Below are 18090 nucleotides of genomic sequence, written 5' to 3' on the forward strand. Positions count from 1 at the left end.
AAAAAAAAAAAAAAAGGAACAAGATTTGAAATGCTACAAACAACAAGCATTTACATTGTTTATGAGGTATAATTAAAAACTGGAACACTTCCTAAGACTTGAAAAGCATAAAAGAACTATAAATGAGAATGACCTTGGTAACCACCTTCATTTAAATGAATATGAAAGTATTTTCCTACAATATTGTCTACTTCCTTGAAAAGTCTTCCTTTGATGTGTGAATGTTCACAATGCCAAAGTTCCCATGAATTAGGACACTCCGGAACCCTGATAACCATCCATTATATACTCAGTGCCCACTGGGTAACAGGGACAAGTGAAGCTGGACATTGTCCACTGCACTGAGGACCCAACAGTGGGTATAACACAGTATGTACCCCCCACCGGGTATAATACAGTACGCACCCTCCTCTAGGAGCTCACTGTCCCGTGAGAGAGTCAGCACATCAAGAGGTGAATGAAAAAGTTCTACAACAGCACTAAGTGTGAGACACTAAGTGAAAACAGAGCAGGGGCATGAACTCAGGCAAGAGACTGACGGTGAGTCACATGAGATAAAGGTGTAGGCAGAGAAGAGAGTATTTTCAAAGGCTCTTGTACAGTGCTATTGTTGAATGAACACATAACTCATTGCCCCATTCAACCATAAGAGTAGAGAATATCTTGCTTCTCTTAACCCCCTGCCTTACAGATATGAGACTCTCTATAAATATGTGTTAAATAAAATTACTTCTTACATTTATCTTTATTAGCCCTCCTCAACACCATTCCTCACTCTGAAAGAGCAAAAGAATGCTTTCAATAAAACTCCCCATAGTACCAACAGCGGTGCTCCTAAGACTGGGACTTAGTCATGTGACCACCAAGTGATGTGGGTTTGAGAATGTTTGCAATGTTGTTAAAACCCAGTGCTTTCAAGGCAAATAAAAAAAAAAGAGAGAGAGAGCGAGAGACAGAGACAGAGACAAACCAAGAAACATACTCTTAACTATAGAGACCAAACTGATGGTTACCAGAAGGGAGGTGGGGATGGGGATGGGGTAAAATAGGTGATGGGGATGAAGGAGAGCTCTTGTTGTGACAAGTCCTGGGTGATATATGGAATTGTTGAATTACTATATTGTGTACCTGAGACTAATATAACACTGTATTTTAATTACACTGGAATTAAAATTAAAGAAAAAGAAACTCAGTGCTTTTAAAGCATGCTGATATTACTTCCTAATTTCCATGTACCTGAGGAGGAAAATATAACTTCTACAATAAGAAGATCTCTGCAGAATCCCCATCAAGTCTTCATATAGTTTCCTTTAGGCCAAGCATGGCACAACATTTCACTGATAGAAACAAGTTCAAAAGGAATTGGCCTTATTTTTATTGTTCAGAAAGAGGTATAAATAAAATTTTTGAGGAGTACAAACATTTTTTAGACACTTTTTTCCTATATTCCAATACACAAACTAAAGCACACTTATTTTTTTTTTCTGGCAAAAAAAGAATTTTCACATAGTATAACAGATGTGACAATCTGATTAGGAAAAGTGCTTAGAGAAGATAAAACCAATGAAGTAAGGACTCAAATCACACAGGCTTTGCCATGATGGGGCCTCCTGAGTCACCTGCAAAAGTAAGCTGTGATGTGCCATTATGCCCTGGTGAGGTAGTGGAAGCCACTAGAAAAAGCCACCTTTTCCCTGACATGCATACTGCAAATTCATCCCTTTTAGGTTGAACATTATTAATACAGTTTCAAAAGTTTTCTTGGGGTGCCTGGGTGACTCAGTGGGTTAAGCCTCTGCCTTCAGCTCAGGTCGTGATCTCGGGGCCCTGGGATGGAGCCCCACATCGGGTTCTCTGCTTGGTGGGGAGCCTGCTTCCCCACACTCCCCCACCTGCCTCTCTGCCTACCTGGGTTCTCTCTCTCTCTGTGTCAAATAAATAAATAAAATATTTTTTTAAAAAAAGTTTTCTTACCAGTTCCCTGGGTCTCATGTTAAAAAGAATTCTTTCCGCGTTCTCGCTGTCATGTCTGCTTTCCATAATGGCCAGCAAAAGCTTAGACGCATTGTTCTAGAGATACAGATTGAGTTAATGCACAGGCAAAGCTTATTTCATGGATTAACTATCCCTGTTTGTTTTAATTGATATTACCAGGACCATTTTTTAAAAAAACAAACAAACACAACTTTAAATTGCTAATTTCATTTGGCTAGTTCACATTTTAATATAGAAGGTTTTATTCCATTGTCAACACAAAATTAAAAAAATGAGTCATGAGAGTTGTATTCCAAAGAATATTTTAAATATTGGTGAAAGGCTGTTTTCAATACAAAATCAAAACCTTATATATAATGCTTTAAAATACACTATTTTCCATCACCATTTTCTAAATAGACATTGTCTTGATGCCATTTTACAAGATGGTAATGTGAAGCAGTATCAATGATGTACTTTACAGAAATGGTATATAATTTAAAGAACTTAGCACAATTGCTTTTTGTGCAAAACATGAATATGTATTACCATATCAAAATTTTTAATAAATATGAGCAATAATTACTGAGTATTAATCTATAAAATTTTAAATTCATGAGTTAGAAGTAAAAATAAGAATTTACTGGTAATAATTTACTGGTCTCATTATTCGGCAGTAATATGCAACATGTTTACCATCTGTGTTATAGAAAAACAATATTTTCTTTTGTTTAATAGAGGCTAAAAATAGTCTGTGTTGTCTTTGATGTTTCCAGTTCTTTTATAAGCATATATTCTCAAACATTTAACCTGTAGATACCATTAATATTTCTGATAAAGTTGATTTATAATCCAAAGAATTATACAAAGTCTTATCACACAAAGCACAATATCCTCAACATTTGGAAAGATGTTTCTTTACACTGTTTTCAATAGCACTGCCCCAGAATTATGGCAAACTGTGAAATGATAAAAAGTTACCTGGGACATATTTCTACAGTGTTTTTGCAATATTTATGTAGATAAAAATCTCAAGTGCCACACACAATCTTTGATAGGAGCACAAGAAAAGTAACATTTAATGTCTTTAAGATGTTTCTCAGTGACTCAAAATTAACATCCTGTAGGAAAAAAACTTGAATTGAATCAGCTGTCTGATATATGTAGACATTCATCACAAAAATTGTGTTAAATTTGTACAAATTAACTTGACTGAGTAGCTTAGTACCAAATTCTATCCAACTATTTTGTTCTTTTAGGACTGCAGCCTAAAGATTATCTTTAAAACTAATATTAGAAGCAATGATATCTGGTGATGATGGTAACAATGTCATAGACCCATCCTGAAAAAAAAAATTAGTATTTTGTAAGGGAAGTGGCATTATTTTTTTATGGTTCATTTTCAATTTTTGCAGATTTGCATCAATCCTAAAATCCATTTTTGTAATGTAGCATCCTATACAAACAACATACCTAAAATAACAAGGCTCCATGATTAGTGGAGTAATCAGAGTAATCTGAACTGACCCCACAGAACTCAAAGCTCAAACCTTGGCAACATGAACAGTATTCTCTAATGAACCTCATTTAGGAGGCCCAATACATAATAGCTTAAAAATACATCCAATTTTAGAATACCAGTGGCGATACAATTTTTTTCCAACCAATCTTTTCACACTATCTTCAAAGAATAGAAATCTTGTAAATGACCTCAAATCTGAATCAAATTGAAAGTACATGAACCTATATACACTAAGAAATCAAATGTGTGCATTAGTGTTAATAGAAGATTTTCTTCCAAAGGAAGCCAGAGACCTTTAAAAAAAAAACCTATTTACAAATTCAAAACTTTGCAGTCACAGGTTAGTCATGAAATGTAAATTAAAAGTTAAAGAACAAGACATATGCATGAAAAAATGCATAAGACTTCACAATAAATGAATATGCAGAGTTAAATATACTTAAAATTTTAAATGAAAGTATAAATGATTAAACAATTAAATTTAAGGATGAATGATACAAAATAAACCTTAATTTAGCATTTTTTAATATGAGTTACTCTTTGATGTTACAGAGATTTTATAATTAAAAGCATTCTACCCATGGAAGCCTCCTAAAATCTGGCAATATATATTATTCTGTTTTAAAAGCGTTGTTCTCATATTGGCCATTATATACAGAGCTTCACAGATTGTTGGGAAAGGCACACATGCCTTGTTCTTTAAGTAGAAGACTATATTTTAAATATTTCAAGTCAAGTCCATTTACCTGGTATGTTATATACACCTTGATTTAACCAACATCACATTTCAAAAACATATACATAAATAGTGATTAGTAACAAATGAAATTTTAAATAGTCCTTTTTCAAAAAAGCATTTTCATTAAATAGCTAAAACTATCTACATACTCTCAAGTAATACCCCATCATTTAGTTTTTTACATATGTTTGGATTTGTAAATAATCTGTATGCCTACACTTGGTTTTTTTTTTTTTTTTTTTTAATACTTTGTTTTAAATGGATGAATCACAGGGCACCTGGGTGGCTCACTCAGTCAGCTAAGGATCTGACTCTTGGGTTCAGCTCAGGTCATAATCTTAAGGTTGTGGGATCAAGCCCTGTGCCCCACTCTGCACTCAGTAGCGAGTCTGCTTGTGATTCTCTTCTTCTCCCTCAGCCCCTCCCCCTTTCAAATCAATCAATCACTCAGTATTTTTCTCCATTAAGTTATACCAAATAAAAATGAGATTTAAAGGTAGTTTTTAGGCCAATAAAGGTTTTAAAGAGCCAAAGGCCAAGGCTTCTATGTGTTGTTTCTTTATGAATTGTGATTAAAGATGAATTTAAGGGGAAATAAACATTTTTCTAGTAACTCAGCTGAAGCTGTCTGTCATATAGGACGAGGCTGGCTTCACTAATAAAAACATAATGCTCATGGGGAAAAGGACACAAATTCAATCGATATAAGGATCACCTTAGTTCTATTCTATGAACAGAAAGACTCAAGGCTTATACATATTGCCAATGAAAACAGTAAAAAAATAAAAATTCACCTTGTCTATGAAAAGAAACATTTGCTTATTAGGAGCCCCTAGCACAATCTTCACATAAAAGAGACATATGTGCGTTCCATTACATATCTAATCTACATTTAGAAACAAGATCTACAATTCTATTCTCTCTGGCCATAAATTTACTGATACAAAATTTAATTAAACTGTATTTGCTAGGGGCTCCTGGGTGGTTCAGTCGGTTACGTGCCTAATTCATGCTTTTGGCTTAATTCATGACCTCAGGGTCCTGAGATTGAGCCCCCACACAAGCTCCATGCTCAGCGCAGAGTTTACTTAAGATTCTCTCTCTGTGTCCCTCTGCACCCCCACCCCCACTCATGCATGTGTACTCTCTCTCCCTCAAAAAAAAAAAAATATTTGTTCTGATACTGGACGGACCTATCTTTACAGAAAAATTATATTTAACCGTTTTTTCTTTTTTACCTCTTTAACACTAAACACAGTAATGTGATCTTTATTAATTCATCTGTATTGAATATCATGCCTTTGAGTTTATAATTTATTTATATAGCTTTGAGTATATAATTTATTTATATAGCTTCTTGTGTATATTCATTTGTCTATTTCCATTTAAAGAAAAAGTTGAAGAAATTTTTTTAAATGTCATTTTCTTCCTAGGCTCTGATAAATGGAACTACTGGGAAGTATGCACACAGCTTAAGTTAAAGCAGCTTCTCCAAGGGAGTGTAAACACTGGTAATAGTATTTGACCAAAAACCACAATTCTTATGTAAAAGAAACCAGCTTTTTGAGAGAAGAGAGCCATGACACTAAAATGCAGCCCTTCTTTTACATGGTCTAATTCATTGTGACTTGCTAGATAGGATTCTATAGTCTAGATGAATTAAAAATATATGGCATAATGAATGTTTAACACATTTTTTCTTCTGTATAATAAAAAGTATACAATAAAAACAAAGAGAAATAGTGAAACAAAGTGGCTACTTAAAAGAACTTTCAGTAAAGTACCCTTGACTGATACTACCTCAAAGCTTATTGGACTTTTGTTAGGGATTTAGTGCACATTGTACTTTCACTCTCCCTTTCTGTCAATTCATTAGCTGAACAGATGATAATACCTGGGTTTTTACAAGAGCTACTAGAGGATTCAGAGCCAATTCTGAAATGAAGTTTTATATAGAAAATGTCACCCCCGCCATCCAAATAGTGGATTTAGTCTACCTTTAGTTGGAGCACCAGATCCATTCGATATTTACCCAGAGGGTTTATGTCATTTAGGATCAAAGCAATGATGATATCAATCCCATTTGATTCATGAGTAGCAATACACGTCTGGAAAACAAAATGTTTACGAACAACGTTTTACTTACAACATAAAAGTGCTAGACATCATCTGACATAAAAGAACAGTCACCTTAGTGACTTTTAAAACAGAATTAAGATTTAACTTTGAGATTAAGTCAAGGGTTTAAATTTGACTTATCCTTTCATAATAAATCTTTTAATTGATTAGTATTGATTAAATGGCTTTGAATGCAGGACACTGAAAGAGACAATGTGTGTAAATAGAGATTTTTAAAATGAACCATTTTTTATAGAATTTCAAAGAACTTCAAAACTGAAGTTAAATATTCTTCCAGACAACAAATTCTAATATACCCGCCAATAGAAAAGTTAGTGTCTTAAATTCAGAATTTTAAGATCTGATCTCTCCTGGCTAAGAGAATATTCCTCTTTAGGAAAGGAGTGTCCACGTGGTATGTTTGTGGTATGTCAATGTCATTGGCACTGATAGGGCTTATCAGTTCAGCTGCTACTTAATATTGAGTGAGTTGCACATGATGCCACTGCACCTCTGGGGGCAGCAGACAAGGAAGACAGGAGCCTTCTATTATTTTGGGGACATCTGTCTGGTATGGTGGTGGAAGACAAGTTCTGCAGAGTCTTTCAACCTGAGTGATTTATAGAAGGACCTGACTTGGGGAAAGTTTATAAAACATCCTGAGAGATAAGCAGTATTTTGAAGGCTAGGGTCTATTGTGCTAGGATCCTGAACTTAATGCAATGGATAGAACTTGAGCATCAGAAACCTGTGGGTTGGAATTTGTGGAACCACACATTACGATGTAGCAGCCAGTATCAATGGATCCAAAAAATGGAAACCAGGTGAGTTAAAAGAGAAAGAGTAAACTCAACGTAATTCTGAAATAACCATTATCTTTCAGAATGGGCTTCATTTTTCCCTTTGCACAAAGAATTTTTTACTCCCCGGACACAAAGGAAAGGTGTCTTCCATCCATCTTCCACATTTCCTGAGGTTCTTCTGATTATTAAGATACTTGCTAGACTTAGAGGGAATCAATTTGCAGATCATTTCTGGAATTTTCTGGTAACCATCTTTTCTCCCACATATTTTCAGAAGTTGGGGTTCAAATAAACTATATTTTTAGAGTATGAGGGATTCATGTTTATTATCATTATTTATTACTATTGGTTTTTTTATTATTAGGTTTGTACTTTTAGAGCTTAGTTTAGTAAATTAATTTTAAAACTCAATTTCATCTTTTTATAAGACCAAAAGTGGGGAATACGTGCTTAATAAAATAGATATACATGTTTTTTCCAACAACAAAACCAAGTTTCCAAATTTGTATATTTTTCCTCAACTTTCCACAGTTAAGTTTCTTTGTATCATTACCCTAGGAGACTGAAATATAATCCAGGAAAACCTAGGGTAAAATCTGTTACCTCCTTTACTGGGTAATATGCACATTACAGAGGGAGGCAGTATCCTCACAACAAATTCTTTACATCAATAAATGTTGAGTTTTTATTCTACATACCTAGGCATGCATATGTGTGTACCTGTTTATACGTGTGTGTGCATATTTCATAATTTGCAATAGAAAAGCAGCCTGTTTCCCCCACACACACTTCTTTTCTATGTTATGCACCGATGTTCAGTCTTGATGGCTTCTTTAAGATTTATATCCAGAGATGTTTACCACTCGAAAACTCTTTTCTTCCAGGCTGAATCCATGCTCGCAATGATAGCCCCATAACACTTAAGTGTTTGTGAACAGTCAATTAACAAACTCTCAGGTGACTACCCGCTCTTGACTAGCTCAAGTGTCTTATCTTCTATGCCCTCAAGTGTCCTGTCTTCTATGTCCTTGATGTCCAAGAAAATGGAATCAGGCAAACCTTCTGGAAGAGAGGTAAAATTTTACCCTTGAAAACGTAATGTAGTCAAAAGAGCACTCTACTTAGACCCAATCAAAAGTCCTGAGTTTTAAGTATGGCTCTACAATATACTGATTCTCTCACTCTGAGGCTGTGGAACATCACTTCATCTCTGGGTCAGAACATATTCTTCCACAAAATGGGAGCAATAAGACCTATTTTGTAATGTTCATAGGTTTACTGCGAGTCTAAAGGAGACTAATATATATGACACACCACAATGGAGTGGTAGAAGCCAAAGGGAGTGTGTTTCACAAATCCTGAGAAAGAGATGAAAACTGAGCAACGGTGAAGAAACACATTTCACTCTTTTCGGTAGGTCTGATTTATATCTGGAACATTTTCATGGGAATTTTCTTTTATGATAAAATTAAATAAAAATAGGGCATAGTATTTACTAGTCCAGAATTCAGTCTTTGTATGTTTCGTGAGAAGAGTAAAAATATCTGGCAAAGCAAGAAAGATCTTTTACATGTGGACAAAGCTTGGCTCCTTCACCAGTTTGATCCTTTTGCTAATTAGTCATGAATACTTCTGCGTGAAGAACTGCTTTCACGGTTACCTGATTTTCATGGCATGGGCCCTGGCAATATTCCGTCAAGCTCTCCAGAGTCTGGTTGACCAGTACTACATTCTTCTCATTGATGTAGAGACCCAACAGGCCCAGGCCACCCGTGGTACTTCCACAGATGCAGTCCAAAAACTGAAGGGTCTCACAGACGAGGTTATAATTTGTTTTGTTGTTTTGATTCCTCAAAAAGTTCTGAAAGCAAAAGAAAATATACCTGAGGAGTTAAAAGAAATCACTGTGCTAATTGCTTTCAGCTCTCTCACTATGTGTGTTTTTCTGACTCAAAAATATCCCCAAGGCAATGTGGAATAGAATTGCTCTTTATAAGAAAGTGTTCACATTTATTAAATTTCCCTTAGGTTTAAGAAAAAAGCTTCCAGTTTTTTCCTCAAGAATCTAAATTTATCAGTATAGTTCATAACAATGTCATTACCTCAAAACTATACAGAGAAGGCAAAAAATAAATAATAGGAAAAGGAGAAGGAAAAAAGAAGCTAGAAAGAAGTTCATCAGGGAGAGAAGCAATTTTCAAGTAAATGATCCCTCACAACCAGTACCGCTTCAAACAATAAATGATACAACCATTGTGGAGGGCAACTTAGAAGCCCCTATTAAAATATTCATTTAACATACAGTTCTGATTCCTAAGTTATTTATATATATATGTATACACACACACATATGTGTATATATATATGCAATATATAACATCTCTCTCTATATATGATGCACACACATGACTACAAAAAGATTTACTGCACACTTCTTATAATAGCAAAAACTGGAAACAATATCTACCTGTCATAATGTGACCAATTTAACAAATACCAGTATATCCAAACATTAGAATATTGCAAAGCTATAAAAATGAGGTAATTCAGTATGTACTAATATAAACAAAATCTAGTAATAAGGTGTATTACTAAATGGAAAGTAACATCACATAATCTGAGGAACATTACATAATCTGAGTTTTCAAAAAGATTTTACATTTACAGATTAATATGCTTCTATGTGCATAAAAGTCCCTGGAAGGAAGTATAATCTGTTAAGAGTAATTTCTTTGGATGAGTAAATCTAGTGAAAGGTAAGCAGAGAGGGGAAATGTTTATTTTTATCTATTACTTATTTTTATTAATTGAATTTATTATTTAATTTACTTATTTGAATTTATTTCCACCACTTACTTTTTTTTTAGTTGTTTTTTTTTTTTAAAGATTTTATTTATTTATTTGACACAGAGAGAGAGAGAGAGAGCACAAGCAGGGGGAGTGGGAGAGGAAGACAGGACCAATCCCAGGATGCTGGGATCATGACCTGACCAAAGGCAGATGCTAAACTGACTGAGCCACCCAGGTGCCTTCCAATTTTTTATTATGGCAAAATACACATAAAATGTACCTTCTCAAACATCTTTAAGTGTACCACTCAGTGGTATTACATAAATTCTTAACACTGAACTACCATCACCATCATCTGATTCTAGAACTCTTCATCTTATAAAACTAAAACTCTATACCAATTAACAACTCTTCATTCTTCCCTCTCTCCCCCTGGCAACCACTACTCTACTTTCCGTCTCTCTCTCATTCTGACTACTTTAAGTATGTCATATAAATCGAATCACACAGTATTTGTCTTTTTGTGACTAACTCATTTCACTTGAGGCATAATGGGTCATCCATGTTGTAGCACATGGCATATTTTCCTTCCTTTGTGAGGCTCAATACTATTCCATTGTATGCATATACCACATTTTGTAGATCCATCTGTCAATGGACACTGGGTTCCTTCTACATAATAGCTATTGTGAATGATTCTACTACCTAGTCTATTAAAACAAAAGTATTTTAAAGATTTCATTTTACTTATTTGAGAGGGAGAGAAGGAGAGCGAACAAGTCGGGGGGAGTAGCAGAGGGGGACAGGGAGAGAGACGGGGAAAGAATCTCAAGCAGACTCCCCACTGAGTGTGGAGCCCGATGTGGGGCTCCATCTCACAACCCTGAGATCACCACCCCAGCTAAAACCAAGAGTTGGCTGCTTAACTCAGTCACCTGAGAGCCTCAAAACTATTTTATAGGAGCATTTCCCAAATTGTTTGATCCCATACTCCTATTAGAAAAATATTTTTATCAGATACTATCCACCTATCTCCTACATGGACAGACCACACGGACCAGGATGAGCAGGTAGGTGCATTTCCAGTGTCCTCCTTCCAGAAGTAATACTTCTGGCCTTTGCCTGCCGCAGCTCTGTAGCAGCCCTCTCCACATTGTGATGGGGTAGTCCACAAAACCCATAGTTTCTACCATTCACGACGTCCTGAGCTTCTTATGTCCTTAGAGGATATTTAATTCCATTTGTATTAACCTACCATCTCTTACCAACTCAGAATACCTGCACTCTAGGTTCTAGCTAGAGAACACAGCTTCAAACTCTGCTCTCCCTCATCCTGGATATGTGCTCTTACAGACGATTTCACCTCCCATGTCGTTAAGCCATTGTGACGTAAGCAGCACGCAAATAATGCAAAAAACAAAAGCCCGAAATTCCTGGGTACTCCTCAGTCCAGCTGTTTGACAAAGAAAAATGTACCAAAGAAGATGTAAGACCAGGACTATATTCATCTACAAAGGTATCGACCTTTACTGTCCTAAAACATCCACTTCTATATTAACTGTTTCTAATAGAGATGTAGAAACAGAGTCTGTATCTCACGCAAGATATATGAATTGAGCTGGAAATGATGAAAGCGCCTGTAGCTATAAAACCATGAAAGGCAGGGGAGCCTGGGTGGCTCAGTTGATCAAATATCTGACTCTCGGGTTCAGCTCAGGTCATGATCTCAAGGTCTTGAGATGGAGCCCTACATCAGGCTCGGCGCTTAGCAAGAGTCCTTGGGATTCTCTCTTTCTCCCTCTGCCCCACCCCCTCTTCTCAAAAATATAAATCAATCAATCTATCTATCTATCTTTAAAAAAAATTTAAAAACTATGAAAGGGGTACGCCTGGGTGGCTCAGTGGGTTAAGCTTCTGCCTTTGGCTCAGGTCATGATCTCGGGCTTCTGGAATCGAGCCCCCTGTTGGGCTCTCTGCTCAGCAGGGAGCCTGCTTCCCCTTCTCTCTCTTCCTGCTGCTCTGCCTCCTTGTGATCTCTCTCTCTGTGTCAAAAAATAAACTAAATCTTTAAAAAAACAAAACAAAACAAAACAAAAAACCCACAAAACTCTGAAAGGTATAGATGAGGCAAATGTGACCTTCCTGAACAAATACCAGAACACTAGGATTCAATGACCCTAACTGAGGCTAAAAAGATAGGAGTTGAGGCTGCAATGGACGATCATACACAAGCCTGATTTTTTTTTTCACGCATAAAGGAGTTTTCTCCGCATTTTTCTTCACTTAGATGCAAATGTTTCTTCCCAACTCAGAAGAGCACTATCGGTTTTATTTTCTCTTCTAAAGGACCCGTTAGTTTTATTTGAACGTAGTTACCTACAGTCACAGGCTGTCTTCTCAGCTTTTACACAAACTAGAACAAATACCTGCAGTTCCCGGTTGTGATTCTCACACAGCAGCTGAAGAAACCGCAGTATGGGCTGCATGATGGCAATCGCAGGGCTCATCGTGACTTCCTCCGCAGACTTTTCCTCAGCGTTTCCCGCTTCCGATCCTGCACACATAATGTCTATTTCTGGATCCATTTCCCTTCGGTAGGCACAGTATGCTTTGGATGTCGCCGAAGAAGCTTCTGTTAATTGCCCTTTCATTCCCTCTTTCAAAAGTAATGATGAATCTCTTACTGAAATCAAACAGTACTCTTATTTATTTCTGAAGGAACTTCCTTTTGCTAATTAAAACACAAGACAACCAGTTCCCAAATTCTCTAACAATTGAATTAAAAATCACTTGACACAAGGTGCAACAATTTCCCCCCAAATAATCTGAAGTAGCAACTAAAATATGAAATTTGCATAGGACATTAAAAAAAGGATGTTAATGCTTTGCCAATTTTAGAAGGGCTTGTGTCTTTCTGATAAATATAAAATACCAGAATTCTTTAATACAAGAAGGTGGGGAAAATATGGCAAACTTCAAAACCTTAATGTTTATGTGATTTATATTAACTTCGTCAATGACTTTTTTATTCCAAATATCAAGAATCTTTCATTAAAGTATGGTACTGTAATTCCTATTCTTCTTTTTTTTTTTAAGATTTTATTTATTTATTTGACAGAGAGAGAAATCACAAGTAGGTAGAGAGGTAGGCAGAGAGAGAGAGGAGGAAGCAGGCTCCCCGCTGAGCAGAGAGCTGGATGTGGGGCTTGATCCCAGGACTCCGAGACCATGACCCAAGCCAAAGGCAGAGGCTTAACGAACCAAGCCACCCAGAAACCCTTGTAATTTCTATTCTTAAAGTTTGGACTTCACCAATGCTCCAAAGGTTTGGGCAACTGGCTCTTTACTGTGCACTCCACTATAAAGCCAACATTTTCATGTCACTAGTTACTTTGCTCTGATAATCCCTTGTTTGAGTTTGGTCCTGCACAGCTGTTTCAAGGTCAACCCTGTGGCCATGATAATTTAAGAACGGAGCTCCACACATGGAACCACAGGTGGGACAGTGAGACCAAGGTAAGTGCGATGACAAAGATCAGCAAGACTTAGAAGTTGTGTGCCCTCCTGTTCTCTCTATACCCCCAAGTACTCAAATATTTCTTTACCTCTCATTCGTGGACCAGATGTCATCAATTCATTGTCATCATCCCTTTTTTTGTTACCTAAGTCTATGGTATTAACTGTCACTGTTGATCTTATCTCTTTCTGGGCAGCCTTCATTCGGTCATAGAGAACTTTGAAGAATTTTTCTGACTTTTTTTGTTCGTGCAACTGCTGGTAGAAGGAATACTGTAAGAAAACATATTTTAAGATATTAATACCCAAGGGGAGAAAAAGAGTGCTTGCATGCTTGAAATAAACATAAACATCACGGATGAAAGCACACATTTAATGTGCTGCCCATTATTATTTCATAAATTAGCAACTTTTTCCAGTCTCCTGTACTATTTAGCATACACTAATAATAGCTTGTATTTGCTTAGCACTTTCCACTAAAATCCAATATATTTTCGTGTTATTTCATTCATCCTTGCTGAATATTTTATTTGAAAAATTTACAAGGGCATTGTAAGAAGTTGATCCAAAGAGTTCTCTGATTTTTTTTTACATTACTATAAACTCATGTCTCGATTCAACACGTATTTATTGAATGCCTACTATGTGCCAGGCCCTGGCTACTACTAGGGATAGAGCAAAAAGGAAAATCTACCACAATCCCTGCCCTCTGAGTCTGTCACCTAGAGTAGAAAATAGCCACAAATCCAATAAGCTTCCTGTTTCGGTAAATGTGAGTTTACTCAGAGTTACAAAGAGTTATTTTTCTCTTTATCTAAATTACAGTACATTTAATTTAGAATGTGTTACCATGGCAGCCTCACTCACAGGAACCCACTGATAGATACGCACTAAGTTTTTTCGGTACTTCATTAGCTACATTGCTTTGCATGGGGTCTAGGACAAGCCTGCCATAAAATGTATAAAATGGATTCTGCTCGAAGAGTGAATAATGATACAGAAAGGATTCCACACCAAAATGATGATAAAGTATATCACAGTGAGGCAGAAATACTGAACCTTGAAAATACCTGCCAAATCCCTGTCTGCTTAGTGACTTATGGACATGTCCAGAAGAGGTAGGTGATGGGAAAGGTGATACACTCCAGAGAAGATGGAAGTACTGGGTGGGGAAACTGTACATTACCAATATGAAAATCATGGGATAGGCACAATAGATACAATAGAAATAAAGTAAAAAAAAAAAACTAATAAAGATAATAATTCTAATAACTGTACTGACTGTACTGATTAAAAGACAGTTATGTAACCTTGATGAGAGACAGTGTGAAGAAAACATGTGAAAAACAATGACTCCTAAATCCAGTACAATGAACCATAATCCAATAAATGTAAACAGACAGTTTTGGTTTGTGTGCTTCCTATACATAGGCTTTGCTAAAAGAATGTCAGGAACCATGACCCAGAGGTCCTGGGACTTGCAGATAAATTCTAATGACATCAGGTCTTGAAATGGATGCGTGTCCTGCAATTTTCAATATGGGTAATGTATGAGTACAGAACAATTTATGAAGCCTTAGGAGTCGGATTCATACCTACAAGGGGAAGCTCTAAGCAGGAGGCTAGCAACCCCTCAAGAAAGCAGGGCAAAAAGCCACAGTAACCATAGCAACAACAGTGAAACAGTGAAGCTGGTTCTGTTAATTCAAAGGATAAATGCAGCACTTACAGACCTCTCCAGGCCCACAAATTAAGCTGATGCTTATACCCTAATATTTCCAATATAGTCGGGTTAGAAGGTGAGAAAGGAGATTCCAATATATTAATGAGGAAGTTACAGGAACTTTGTGGCTCAATTAAAACAAAGTTTTATAATTTATTTAGTGCCTTGAAATACATTATCTCATTGGTACTTTCAGTACAACTGTGGGGTAAACAATAAGCATTTTTATTTCCATTTTACAGATCAAATGATAAAGTTTACTAAATGACTTGCCCAACATTACGTAAACTAGTAAGTGGTAAAGCTAGGATTTAAATCTAGATTCTCTGAGTCTAAATCATTAAATTTATTAAAGTAACCTCTTAAGCTAAAAAATAACAGGTTACTTACACAGACCCCCATCTTTTGAAAACCAGGGTGTTACAAAGCTGAACGGTATGACTTTAATAAAGATAAAAAGCATGTTTTATATAAATGTGTTTATAATCTCAACAGGCAGCATACGGATTTCTCTGGTGAAAGAGATGGTTTTTGATTAGGAAACTGCTTTCACAAGCTTCAGAGTATAAGGGGAAACTCTGAGGTTTTTTCAGGAACCAACAGTGATGGGTCAACAATCTGTATGACAGAGGAATGACTTTCCCCCAAGAAGGATGGGGGACCAGAAGAGGGGAGCAGAGAAGGAAAATGAAGGGAGGAACTGGAGAGATGGTATAAGCCTAGGGCACCCGTGCAGGGTGAATCAGTCAGCGAAATCTCCCAGGCGTGAGGAAGTAAAATGTTATTTCAGAAAAGAGATGTTTAGGGGCACCTGGGTGGCTCAGTGGGTTAAGCCGCTGCTTTCGGCTCAGGTCATGATCCCAGGGTCCTGGGATCGAGTCCCACATCGGGCTCTCTGCTCAGCAGGGAGCCTGCTTCCCTCTCTCTCTCTGCCTGCCTCTCTGTCTACTTGTAATCTCTGTCTGTCAAATAAACAAATAAAATCTTTAAAAAAAAAGAAAAGAAAAGAAAAGAAAAGAGATGTTTAGAGTGCCTCAGAGCACAGACCCTGGAGCCAGACTGCACGGGTTCGAGTCCTGAGTCTATCTGTAACTAGCCACGTGAGCTCAGTAAGGAGCTCAGACTGTCTCAGATTCTTCTCTGGTAAGGTGAGTTAACACATGTTACCTCATCAGTTGTCGCGAGCATTAACCAAGTCAGTGCATGGAAAGCACAAAGCACAGTGCCTGGTATTTAGCAGGCATTGCTTTCAATAGTGTCATGAAAAATATAAACTGGCTTATGTAGCTTGGGTGGTATAAATTAAAGAAGGGAATCAGATTCCTACAGAAGTAGGGCGGTCAAACATTAGTGCCTAAGGGCCCTGTGAGAATGTAACACCCACCCCACCACCTTCCACCCCCACCTCTCTCTACACCTCCCTCCCCCTGCCCCTGGGGATCGGCAGGAGTCTTGAGGAGGAGTGGGTTTTAGAATGCTCAAGGGCAAGTAATAGGAGTTAGGCTGACCTCGGTTAGACCTCCCAGAGACATAGCTGCTATGTGAGTTATATAAAGTGATGTAGAAAACTGACAAACTTAAATAGGGGTGGCTAGTAAATGACATTGTTAGAACCCGTCTTTAAACAAGGCTTTCACATACAAAAATAATTTAATGCTATTTCATCAACAAATATTTGCTGAATGGTGATAAAGCATATAGCTAGAAGAAATAGGACATGATCCACTTTGAAAAAGATGAAATTTAGCTAGAGAGGCAAAATGTCATTCAAATAACAAAACAAAGTAGCATAGGCAGAGTGCCAAATGGATATTAAGGAAACAAATGTATGGGAGCTCAGATAAAGGAGTGGTTGTCAAGGCTCAAGCCAGATGGAGAAGACTTTGTGAAGGGGTTAGAATCTGATTCAAACCATTCATTCATACAGCCATCACTCCTAAACATTTATTGGGCCAAACATGGTGTCAGACGCATGGGACACAAAGAAGACCAGCATGTGGTTTCAATTGTTAAGGATTCATAATTTGCTAGACCAAGCCTGACACATCCATGAAAAGGCACCATCAAGCGGCAGAAATGCCACTGAAGACCTCTGCAGGACACAGCAGGGGCATGTGACAACTAGTAGACAATTCTGCCGAGTGCGACATGGGATCGGCAAAGCCTTCCAAGGGAACTTCATGAGTTGGGTCCTCCTAGAGGAGAAAGCAACGTGAGAAATAGCATGATACATAGGAGGAACTAGGAAGAGCTCAGGGTAGCTGGCGCACAGGAGAGAGGACGGAGGAGGGAGGAGGTGGAAGAGCTCAGTGTAGGTGGTGCACAGGAGAGAGGACGGGGGAGGGAGGAGGTGGAAGAGCTCAGTGTAGCTGGTGCACAGGAGAGAGGACGGGGGAGGGAGGAGGTGGAAGAAAGAAGGAGAATATGAAGAGTGAAGAGATGAAATCATGAAAGATCTTATGGACTGTGTTAGGGAGTTTGGGCCTTTATAGGGCAACGGACTGACTTTAAGCAGGAGAAGAACATGTGTTTTTGGAGAGGTATCTTTTGGAGGCAGAGTGGAGAACGATTTGGAGAAGTGAAAAACCAGGATCAGGGGTACCTCCCAGAAGACCTAGATAAAATAAGAAAAGATAAGAAGGCTGGGAATGAGGGTTGGCTATGAAGAGGTTGAAAGCAGACTATGGATATAAGAGTTGTGAACAGGGCAGAATCACCACAGAATAGCCTTCAAGGAGATGCTCAGGAAGGTAGTGAGGGTGAGTTAGATGAGGTCAAGGTGGGCTTTCAGCTTCCAGCCAGATATCTGGGTGGATGGACCACCAATCACTGAGGGAGGCAAAGTAAAAGCAGGAGTGGGTGAATGGAGAACAACAGTGGATTCAGTTTGGGACACACTGAGGTG

The 18090-nt window shown here is 37.5% G+C and overlaps 1 protein-coding gene across 1 annotated transcript in view; it reads right to left on the bottom strand.

The window, feature by feature from the left end:
• ITPR2 (inositol 1,4,5-trisphosphate receptor type 2) overlaps window positions 1–18090 on the bottom strand; it is a 502669-nt gene that overhangs the window by 141556 nt on the left and 343023 nt on the right. Inside the window, exons 40-44 of the mRNA XM_004776400.3 lie at window positions 13552–13735; window positions 12373–12629; window positions 8817–9017; window positions 6233–6343; window positions 1975–2070 (exon numbers count right to left, since the gene is read on the bottom strand). Of these exons, the coding sequence (XP_004776457.1) occupies window positions 1975–2070; window positions 6233–6343; window positions 8817–9017; window positions 12373–12629; window positions 13552–13735 (849 nt within the window). The remainder of the gene's footprint in view (window positions 1–1974; window positions 2071–6232; window positions 6344–8816; window positions 9018–12372; window positions 12630–13551; window positions 13736–18090) is intronic.

The sequence above is a fragment of the Mustela putorius genome, unplaced genomic scaffold, assembly GCF_011764305.1.
Source record: "Mustela putorius furo isolate JIRA1106 unplaced genomic scaffold, ASM1176430v1.1 tig00537227_pilon_pilon_pilon, whole genome shotgun sequence".
NCBI classification, from domain to species: Eukaryota; Metazoa; Chordata; class Mammalia; order Carnivora; family Mustelidae; genus Mustela; species Mustela putorius.